The 12,163-nt window shown below is 29.0% G+C and overlaps 1 protein-coding gene across 16 annotated transcripts in view; it reads left to right on the plus strand.

Moving 5' to 3' along the window:
- mRpL1 (mitochondrial ribosomal protein L1) overlaps positions 1–12,163 on the plus strand; it is a 56,701-nt gene that overhangs the window by 13,872 nt on the left and 30,666 nt on the right. For all 16 annotated transcript variants that reach the window (XR_013015841.1, XR_013015842.1, XR_013015843.1 and 13 more), the window contains 5 exons: positions 849–967; positions 2,982–3,198; positions 5,593–5,682; positions 8,545–8,616; positions 11,663–11,783. Coding sequence is in view for 12 of the 16 variants with exons in the window: in XM_076461632.1 (XP_076317747.1) it covers positions 849–967; positions 2,982–3,198; positions 5,593–5,682; positions 8,545–8,616; positions 11,663–11,783 (619 nt within the window). In the remaining 4 variants the exon portion in view is untranslated. The remainder of the gene's footprint in view (positions 1–848; positions 968–2,981; positions 3,199–5,592; positions 5,683–8,544; positions 8,617–11,662; positions 11,784–12,163) is intronic.

Raw genomic sequence — 12,163 nt, forward strand, 5'->3', positions numbered from 1 at the left:
ATGAATATTCTGTCTTTTTGTGTTTTGAAGGTAAATACCAGATTTGCATGTTACATTATTAGGATTAAAATGAATTTCAAACAAGAACTTACTTCTGAAATACTTTACCAACCCCCTCCCATAACTGCATGACTGCATCTTGGAAATCCAAATTATTATGATAAAGCAGATCTTATTTAAGTTCTTATGGCACATGTAATAATTGTGTTGAAAGATTGGAGGGTTATGGGTAAGTTGACACATTCTATGATTTGCACCAAGGACATTCAGAACCTTGAGTTACTTTTTTTTTTTTGATAGCACAAGAACAACTTAACAGTGAATGTCTTTCTGTATTTCAGAAGTAGTTACATATTCTACATTAATATTAATCTTATAATTGTAAAATATAAGAATAAAAAACATTACATTTGAGAATATAATTTTCATTTTCCAGAATTAAGTTGTAATTTGACAAATGTTGACAGCTACTTCAAACTATTGATTTGCAATGTTTCCCTCTGATTATATAAGCTCTTACTGCAATACATTGTTCTGGTTAATGGTAAATGTTTACTTTATACAGTTTGAAACTAATGTGTCCAGTTTTGTATTTGGGCTACAACTGTATTGTAAATATATTTTATTATTTACTCTACTTAGCTAGTTCTTAATCTTTTAATTTATTCATTTAGTGTTTCCATGAATGAATGAATGCTTTAATTAACTCTATGTCAAATGTGTTTTGCAACATTTATTAGTAACAATACCAATTTCAAAAACTATTTCTTTATTTGAAAAAAAAGTTAATTTTTTTTGACATTTCTCTAATTAATTGAGATTAACATTTTATGAATACTTTCCATCAGGTCAGATACTATGCTGCAAGAAGAGGAAAACGTGAGAAAATGAAAACAGCTAAAAAATTACAAAAGAAGGAAGTTGAGAAAAAAGAATTTGTACCTTATCATATCAGAATGGCTGCAAAGTGAGTAATGTGTTTCTTTATATGGGAATAATGCATGACTGTACCAGCTAGACTGCAAGCTCACTGGATAGCAACATAATGCTTTTTTCCCCCTGAAGTAATTATAGGAGTATTAAATTTTTATTTGTTAAAGAAAAAATATAAACTGTTGTGCCCGGGATGTCTTTTTATATATAGTGTTCAGTGAGCTAGTTTTTAAAATAAATCAGTTTAGCTATGGAAGTTAACACTTGTACATCATTCATTATATGATGTCTTAAGAGTGGGAAAATGCTTATGGTTTACCTCTGAAATACCTTTTCTATATTTCTGTTACCAGCTTATTTGAAAAAAATCTGACTTCCAATATGATACCTCATCTCCATGCACGGAATAGCTATATTCCTCTCGTGTCTACCTGTGAAATTTGTATGCTGCTAGCCAAGAGCTAACATGCATCTGAAATTCATTTGTTTAATATGAACTTTGTTGGTGTTTGATGATGTTTTCATGTGAAAACAGCTATCCACCAATATGAGGATGACACAATTTCCATGAGCAATAACTCACCTTAAGCACTTGTATTCAAAATAATTTCTTTATTTTCCACAGCATTACCTTGAACAGACACGTTAATTATTTCAAGCCTATATTCAATTCACTGATATTTGCAATCTTCAAGAAAACTTTTGTTTCAAAAGTTTTACTTGATATAATGAATTTTCAAGTGATAATTTCTAATGTGTTGTGTGATGATAACTGAGTTTCTGGAGGTTTTTGAGCCTTTTCAATCACTGTACAGCTTTATGTGGGGTCCCTCATATGTGCTGGGTCTCCTTTTACAAGCTTCTTTTCTCTTATGTTTGTAAATGATTAGGAAGACAGCAAATTTAACTTACTATTTCTCCTACCTGAGTTTGCTTTGAGTACTGTCTTATCAGTTATGGAAAGTCCTTAACCTTCCATTCTCTTTCTAGATATGATTTTTTGTATGTTTTTTCTTTATCTTTATCCTTTGATTATTTTTAATTTTTACTTGATGCAACTTTTTACCAGGATTATTTTGTCTTTCTTCTTTTGCCTAACGTTAAAGTTCATACTTCCTTTCGTAAACAACTTCACATTTGTACCCACGTCTTCCCCCCCTCGTATTCTTGACTCTTTTGCTCCAACTTCCAGCCATTCTTCCTTTCATTTTGTAGGCTTGCTATCTTTAGAATCTTGTATACCTGCCCAGGTAGAGGACCCATTGTCTTCTATTTCATTTTCTTGCTTTTCAGTTTTGCATCTTTATCTTTCACCATCCTCAAACAATCCCTCTTCTCCCTTCACCTTTTTTCTGTAGCTCTACATTGTATTCCATAGGGGTTTTTCCAGAGAAGTTCATTTCATTCTCTTTATTATCTTAGCATGTACTGCTTTGTAATTCTTTACTTGATTCCTCTACTGTTGGAATGAGATGTACAAAAATACAAAAAATGAAATCATTTTTATTCAAAGCAATGTATTATAATGACAGTATGTAAAAGTTATACAAAAAGTAATATTGAATTAAAATAACATAATGTAGACCAATAAAATTTGTTGAGAATATCATTGATTAAACCAGGGTTGTCTAACTTATGACCAATGAAGAACCATAAAATAAGTTAACGAAAACATCTGAGGGCTTTTTTTATATTTGTCTTCCTCAGATACAAGTCTTATTACTCTATAAGCATTCGAATTAATGAAGTGATAATTATTGTTCAGTTTATCAAATATTAATAATACTATTTTAGGCTAAGTATGACCTGTGGAATACTGGTTATACAACACTGGTTTATAGAATTTAAAAATAGATGTTGTATGTAATTATTATTTAATCATTCTTATTAGGTTTGCAACAAATATAAGCTTCTAATTATTCCATGAATCTTACAGTGAAAATTCTTAATGTGTTTTACAATTAATTTCATAATCTCACAGTAGAAGTTTTTATGTGTTTGAGAAATAATTTTAATATTTCATATTGTAAGTTTTTGGTGTTTTCTAGAAATATTGTCATTAAACCTCGTCGGATTAATGTTGATTCCTGGTTAAAGACACCACCCATTGATGATGTTTGGAGAACAAAGTTTTATAAGAAAAAAATTTATTCTGCAATGGAGGCTATTGAGATGCACAGGGAAACACATCATCCAACAATGTTTAATGAGCCTGAAGCAATTCTTAGTTCAACTATTGAACTAGACATGCGAATGTCAAAAAAGGTAATCATATAAACAAAAAATACAGTTTTGTTGGGAATGAACAACTATATCTTATTATTTATGCACATAATTGAAAAATTTCTAATGATAAAGTATTGTTTTAATCCTAGCTCAAAATCAGTGTGAGTCATAAGTGTTTACTTTTCTATTAATAATAGACAATTTTTAACTTGTCTGCCCTAAAAATTGGTTCTCATTTTACTTTCTAAGGGCACATATATGTTCATTTCTTTTCAATGAATGGAAACAAAAGATAGATCTAAATACATTTGAGTAAAACAACATATTAAATGCTTATCAGTTTTTAAAAAAGTTCTAACATCAGGTCATATAATAACATTTTAAGTTTATTTATTGATAGTATTAAGTACAGTAAAGTTCAGCCTTTAACTAAGATAAGGCAAAAAACATACACAAGCTGCAATGTTAACTTTTTTTTTATTGAATATAGGCCATGCTTAATAAAGGCTTAACCAGTTTTTTATTTTGCTGAGGTATGGCTTATGTACTGAATCAAACACCTCTTTCAAAATTTGAAAACAGTCCCTTCTGTACACTTTAATATAAGACATGTAAATAACCACTCAACAGCTTAGAATGACCTCTAATGGTTTTTTCAGCTATTTTAATCTGTGAAAATGCTACCACATTCTTTCAAACCAAGATTTCAAGAAGGTAGATTGTGTCTTCATTCTGCTCCAGGTTTCATATTTTTTGAATCTAAATGCAACTTAGTAACTGAGCTTAATAAATTATAGTGCAATTTTATGGTATCAGTGTAGTAATTTATGATTTTTTGGTTATTCAACTGCATATATAAAACCTAAAAAAATTTTGTTTGATATCCTCCATGTGTGAAAATTAAAAAGGCTTTGTAACTAATGTCCAGCAACAATTGAGTTCAAAGATTGTAGGAATAAGAGATAATTATTTACTTCACTTCTTGATTTATTGTTCTGTATTTTAAGAATAGTAAGTTTAATAATTTATTTCTAAATAGTAATAATCTGTGTGTGTATATATACTGTATAATAATTTAAATGTGACTGTATATTACAAAATACTAAGTCCTCTAAAACATACCAAAGACAGGGAACATTAAAGGTCAGTTTTATGTTATTGGATACATAACATGAGTGCACTTGTACTGCATTAATGCAAGTTATTTGATGCTAGATAGACGTGACTGGAAGGTCAATATTTATACAAAAAATATATATGTATAAATATGTAACATTGTGAGACTTAAGCTACTTAGACTAAACATTTGTATTTTCATGTTATAGTTAGTATGTAGTCATTCTAACATGAAGAAACCCTTAATTTATATTTATTTCTTAATTTTTTTATGATGGTTATGAGGTTTGTCAAGTGAGAGTTCCCACATAGATAGAGTATATAAAATAACATAAAATATAAAATAGTACTAAAAACAAATGTTTGAAATGTATTTAGGAGGTTTTAGAGATTATGCAAGTAATTTTTGGAATGAAGAACAGTTCTCTTAATCATAACATAAAATCACTTTGCATTCAGACTAGTAATGAAAGACTCTATTTTCACAAATGAATCTTTTTAAAAATATTCATTTAAAAAAATCTGAATCTTTACCTAGAATTATACCAAATTTTGTGAAGATACACATGCTGTATCAAAAGTTATAATGCAAATACTTAAATGTGTGCAAACGAAATGTGTAGATAAACTCGTATATATATTACACCAAGCCTGTCTTGAAAGGATTAATTATTAAATTAGTATAGAACACTAGTTAACATAGAAGAAGGACATTAAGATTGACTTCTGAATTGTGATCATAATTGACAGTTTAGTTTTTTTGTCTACTTAATATTTTGACCTATGAATAGGAAATAGACGTGAACACTTTTCTTGCTTTAAGTTGGGAAGAATTATCATTCCTTTTTTCCAGTATAAATATTAAATAATTAGTTAGTACATCATAGAATAAATTTTAGTGTTTAAGTAATAGACTGTTGTTAACTGCACTGTGTAAAAAAATTTCTAATGTAAACAGGTCTTTTTTAAAGATTTTATTTTTCATTGGAATTTAAAAGGTTTGTATTAATAATAATTTGTGAATATTTCTAAATGAAATCTAATACAGTTAGTTTTGTAAAGTGGACTTGTTTTCAAACCTTTTTTAAGTAATCCTAAGCTTTGTTTCATATGTTCTTGAGGAAATTTATTAATTGATTAAGTATTGTCTTTAATCACTTCATATAAACCATCTGTTTCATAACCTATATCAATCCATCAGTCTTATTTTTGTATAATAAAACTTATTGTTTTGTCAGTTGTATCTTTTGGTTTTAAGGTAAAAACTCAAATTTCTGTTTATATTCATCATTGTTTAACATTTATTATATTTTATAGAATCGCTACCTTGAAAACTTCACAGGCACAGTAAAAATACCATATGAGTTCAAAATGGATAATAATAAGAAAGTTCTAGTTATTTGTAACGTAAGTGATATTTTTGAATGTTCAAATAAAGAAAATACCTTTTAATATTTAAAAATAGTTTTCTATAATTGCAAGTTGTATATGTTTTTCAAGAAATTCTAAGACAAATATGTTTCATTTAGATACTTTAAAAGAGATATATTTATAACAAGGTGTTCAGAAACAATTTTTACATGCACCTAAATTGTTAATATTACACTTAAGTTCCTTAATTTGTGTGTTTGTAAAGGGACACTTTTTTTCTCTGAGGTGACTTTGGAAGTAAACACTACATTCCAATTCATGTGCTAGATTTTTTTCTTGTAATAAAGGGCATCTAACCCACTTTTTGGAAAAATGGATTTTGTGGTATAAAAGTCTTTTGGAGGCTTAATTAAGTAAGTATTTGTCTAAAACAAATTCTAGGCATATTTCTTAATGACTTTCTTTTTAAAGTCCGTTTTGCAGGGGTGGCCAACTACGGCTTGCAGACTGGATGCGGCCAGTCTTGCTTGCCATGACTACAGGTTATTGTTTAAACTTGTAATGGGATCTTCATACAGTTGATGTTCAGGTTATTTGATAAATATAGTAAAAATATGCTGCTCACGATGACTTATTAAAATTCATGGAGTAGCCACCCCTCATGGAAAGTTTATCTACACCCCTGCTCTGGGTTATAGTTTCATTGATGTTACTATCATAAAACTTTAAAGGTTGAAAAGATGAAGTGAGTATTACTCTTTATTATTCCTTAGTATAAAGATCCAACATATTTATCCTGAGAGTTTTTACCTCTAACCTTTTCACATCTATTTCTTATGTTTATTTCACTGTTAGCAGTTAAAGTAGAAACCTGCAAAACATAAAGAAATGAATCACCTCATTGATGCTCCTCGCTAGTACAGCAGTAAGTCTACAGACTTACAACACTAAAATCAGGGGTTCGATTACCCTCGGTAGGCTCAGAAGATAGCCCGATTTGGCTTTGCTATAAGAAAACACACACACCTCATTGATAGCAAATAAGCTCTCACAGCACAATTACCGAAACATTTTCATGGAGTTTATCATAACTGCAGGTCTGAAAACACAGTGAAAGACATTTTGTCAACCTGTTTGCAATTAGAATTGTCTAAAGTAATAAAATTGTCTGAAATGTTTATGGTTTGGCTCTGTTCATAGTCCAAGCCAGTCCAAAATTTTTGTAGGAATTTGAAGCTAAGTTATTGTTCTAGGGGTATAGGTATACAAAGAGATTAAGTGCTTGTGGAAATGTATATATATTATTACTCACAAATACTTCTTAGTTATTTTTATTAAAAAATAGAACAATAAAACATGTATAGACAAACAATTATTTGTAGTACTAATGATGTTTGAAAATTTATTTGTACTTGCACGTTGTACCTGCTAAGCCTTGCTGTAACCCTTTCTCAAGTGTAGAGGGAGTAAAAATTAATTTCTGTAGATTCTAAAATGAACTTTAGAAAACAAAAAAAAAATATTAAATTACTATATTAGGATAGGATTGTTAAAAACTGGATTAATGTCAAACATGGGTACCTCAAGACTCACTCCTAGATTTTTTTTTTTTTAATTTTGATCAGTTTTATAGGTGAAGGAGTGATCAGTAAATTACTTATGCTTGCCAATGGTATTTAAGGTTTTGGATGTTGCTGGCTGCAAGGAGGATGCTGGTGCTTTAGAAAAGAATTTAAATCATTTAATAAGTTGGGCAGCTAAATGGAAGATAGATTTTGATTATAATAAATGTAAGATAATGTATGTGGGTTATCTTAATTTGAATTATAAGTATAACTTGAATAGTAATACCCTTAATAGCATTATGATAAAAAGGGACCTGAGTGTAGTGGTTGATCAATAACTTAAGCCATCCAAGCAATGTGTTATTGATGGTGGTATGGTAAATAGAATTTTAGGTTGTATATACAGAAATATTGAATACAAGACTGAAGACTTTTATTATACAAATCACTGGTTATGCCACATTTAGAGTATTGTGTTGAGTCTTGGACTCCAGACACTGAATTGTTGGAAAGGGTTCAGAGGAGAGCTGCTAGAATAGTGCCTGGGATGGAGGGGTGGCATACAAAGAGAAGTTAAGATCTCTGAAATTGTTTTATCTTTAAAAATGAAGAGTTAGAGGAGATCTCATTGAGATATTTAAGATTTTAAAGGGAATTGATGGTGTTGATACTTCATTATACTTAATAGGGAGAATGGTAGGACTAGGGTCCAAAATATAAAATTTGGCACAGTAGAAGTGATCTTTAGTTAAAACAGTTTTATTTTTCTGACAGGGTGTTTGGCTTTTGGAACAGGTAGCCTTCAGATATTGTTAAGGAGGCAGTAAATTGAAATGATTTTAAAAGAAAAATTGATAATTATACTAATGATAAGTGTTAGTTTTCAGGTTTTGTTTTGTTTTCCACTTTGATATATATATATATATGTATTTATTCAATAATTTTAGTTTAGTATAGAGTATAGCACAGCATAGATGGACCAAACTTCTTTGTTGTACCTAAGCATTATGTTCTGTTATATCTAATGCTGTAGCATTTTATGATGTTATGGTACAAGTTTCTGGTAATTGTACTTAAATTTTTAGTATTCTGATGATGAATATTGACTTAAACATATTCAGTACTCAGAACTTTTGTAGAAGTTAAATTGGTGAAATAATATGAGAACACTTAGAATGTAATAATTGAAAAAAACATGTTTGATAGTTGAATGTATGGGTTTAGAAAAAGACAGTTTTAATGTAAGTGTGATAAGAAGTGTCCAGAAACAGTTGCATACATGATACAGAAAAGTGAGAATAAGATATTTTGTTTACAATTTCTACCTGTATAGGACCAAGAAGATCATGTTGGAGCATTGAAAGCAGGGGCTTTCAAGGCAGGGGGTAGTGATGTAATCAAACAGGTTTGTTTCAGATGTTAAGAGTTTTGATACAAATATGTGTGTGTGTGTAATGTTGATATATAGTTTGTTATAAAAAACAAATAAGCCCAAGCAAAAATAAAAAATGCACCAATTGAAAGGATCCCCAGGGTACAGAATATAAAATGTAACCCAGATTTTGGGGATGACTGTGGAAGTAGGACCAATATTGCAGTGAGGATATAACGTCTATCATCATGTATAGACAGTCAGTCTGGGGATCCTTTCAATTGGTGCAGCATTTTTTATTTTTGTTTGGGCTTGTCTTTGTTTATGACAAACTATTATTAGTCAGAGATTTGGATTTGCTATTTGTAATGCAGTCCTTTATTTTAATTTTATTTTGTTTTACTTAACTCTTCAGTATAAGTATTCTCTTTATATAATATGGATATATATATATATAAATATAAAGGATGGATTAACTTGTATTAAAACTGATAAATGTGCACCTTGATGATATCCCTGCAATGTAATTTCCTTTGTAAAAGGTTGTCATGCTTAAAACACTTCATTTTAATTTTATTTTGTTTTACTTAACTCTTCAGTATAAGTATTCTCTTTATATAATATGGATATATATATATATATAAATATAAAGGATGGATTAACTTGTATTAAAACTGATAAATGTGCACCTTGATGATATCCCTGCAATGTAATTTCCTTTGTAAAAGGTTGTCATGCTTAAAACACTTCATTTTCTCTTAATGTATGAGAATTTAAGTTCCCAGTTAAGTGATAAAGCAGTCTGATTACACCAAAGTCCATAAGCATTGCTTCCAATTAATTAACCCAGTATATCTTTTCATGGATACCCTTTTCTTTCTCCCATTGCTTCAGGTATGTGATGTTTGAATGGTTATTTTGTGGTAGCAAATTCTGTTGTTTTTCGTGATAGAGATCCTTCATGATTATTATGTGTGTGTAGTTTTTGCTACTGGCTCTTGTGTTCATGGATTTTCACATCCTACAAAGTGCCATACTTTGCTTATTATAGTTGGGGCATGACTTATTGCAAGTTTTTTACTGGATGGTTCTGGCTCTCAAAGTTGAGCCATATTCCTTTGTTTCCTAATGACATTAAATGCAATGGATATCTTTGTCTTAAAAAAATCATCCCAATTTAAAATCATCTATATAATCTAATTATTTAATTCCTGTAGTGCATATTGGTGTATAGAATACATTTTAAAGCTCTGTACTGTCAATTACAGTTCTTGTTTTAGTGAAACACTCCCCAAGCAGTTATAAAACAAAATGTTGTGTCCATTTAAAGATGAACAACAATATGGTGTTATCAGATCCTTTATTTCTAGTATTAAAATATTCATGTAATCAGAATTTATGAATATTTACATAAAAAAGAACTGTTACATATCCTTCCCAAAAGCAATCATATAATGAACTACTATCTAATCAGCATGTTGATATGTTGTTATGTGCCTTATAGTAACACAAACCAAACTGTTATATTCTGTAATTTTGGTAAAACCTAGTTTTTGATATTTTTCAAATCATAATCCCAGTAACTGGAGAATTATGAATCCTGAATTTTCATTGATTGGTTTACTTTATTTAAATATCCATAAAAACCAGCAGTGATTTATTCATTGTTTTCTGGAAGTAAAGCTGTTCATCCAAATAGACTCAGAATTACTAGAGTATTTTTAATTTGAACTTAAAATGTTTTTTTTTTTTTTGAAATACAGACCTAATCTGAGTATTAAAAATTCAGAAAAAAAGCATAATACATAATTTTCCAGTATGATGAGGAAGTTAAATATTTTTGTGTTAAATGACATTATTTCGATCAGAAGTAAATTAGAGTATGAGTTATTAGGGAAATGGATAGAGCATTGTCTTAAATTAACTTGTACTTTAGAATACTTCTGATGGTTTGGGTGTAAAACTGTTTCATTCATTGTGATACTGCTTTTGAAGTTTTATATTTCTATTTGAATAAAAATTTATAAACATAAACAATCCTATATATCTATTGTACATTGTTTGTGTTGTTCCAAACAAATTGGAAAATTATTCTTTTATTCTACATTTAGTTCTAGCATTATATGCTTAATTCTGCTTCCATTTCTGTGTATAGTGAATATCACAATAAAATGGCCTGACATTGATTTCTACTCTTATTCTGATTTGGAAGTTTCTTTAATAAAGTTCTTAATAATTGCAATTCATTTGAATTAACCCTCGCACCCTGGCTATCCTTTATTGAACATGTCATGACGTTTTGGTGATTTGTAATAAAATTTTATGTAAACAACATTTTGTTTACGTTATACCAACTAGTATAGAGTAAAATCATAGCTAATAATTCATATTTAAATAGTATACGAGTTTTAAGTTTGTGATTTTATTAGGCAATAAAAAAAAAATTAAATCCTGAATTATCTCTGGTGTGAAAAATGTGAAATATTTTCTGCAGGCATCTCCGGTATACAAAAAATATAGACATCCATAAAGTATATTGCTGTAATCATTTTTCCATGGGCATCGTTTATTTTTTGTGTGTGTCACAAGAAGTTTAGTGAATTACTTTCACTGAGTTAATTAAACTTCTATTTGTTTTTGTTATATAAATTGTTATAGCATACAATCATAATTAATAATCCATATTTTAACAGTATCTAAGACAATATTTTAAAAATCCTGAATTTTCCACAGTGTGAGAAATGTGACATATTTTTTCTATGTGCATCACCTTTTCTCTATTTTACTTACCACTGCTCCAATAACTATGAAGTTTAATGTAAATTATTTATTGTGAAATTGTAATTGCTTAGACAGACCTTAATTTTCATTGCTTTCAATTTTGTTTGGTTACTGAGTCATCAAATAGAAAATCAGATGTATAGATTTATGCTAAAACATATCCACACTTGTTGCTATATAAATTTTAAAGTGGTTGTAGATATTTAAACATCATGAAAATTGCTTATTTTTATACAACACTTTGTATAAAGAGTATCTTTATCTTGTACTTTACTCAACTTCTATATCTACCTTAAAGATTCAAACTGGGGAATTAAATGTTCAAGATTTTGACCACGTGGTTGCTCACACAGATATGTTAGCTGAACTAGGAACTATTAGAGGTCTTATGAAAAAGGCTTTTCCTAACAAAACTAAAGGTACTCTTATTAATTATTATTTTTATAACATACAAGTTTAAAAATATTTTTTATCACTAGGAATATGCTAAGACTGTTGTTAGTTTAACAATAATTGTATTTAAACTTGTCATGTTAGTAGTGTAATTTAGCCATTGCCAGTAATTGTTATCAAAATATGTGTATAGTTTTTTGTTACTTTTGGCATATCTACATAACATCACTTTAAAGTTTATGCTCACCCCTACAAAGTGTTAAAATATGAAGAGTAATAGTTATATTCAAATCTGGCTTGCTGAACATGTTGAAAATCATTACTTTTATAAAACAATCTGGAAGTTTGGTTGATGTGATATCAATATATAAAGCACTTGCTGTACCTAGCTTTTTTTGTTTTCCTT

The sequence above is a fragment of the Tachypleus tridentatus genome, chromosome 10 (genome assembly GCF_004210375.1).
Source record: "Tachypleus tridentatus isolate NWPU-2018 chromosome 10, ASM421037v1, whole genome shotgun sequence".
NCBI lineage: Eukaryota > Metazoa > Arthropoda > Merostomata > Xiphosura > Limulidae > Tachypleus > Tachypleus tridentatus.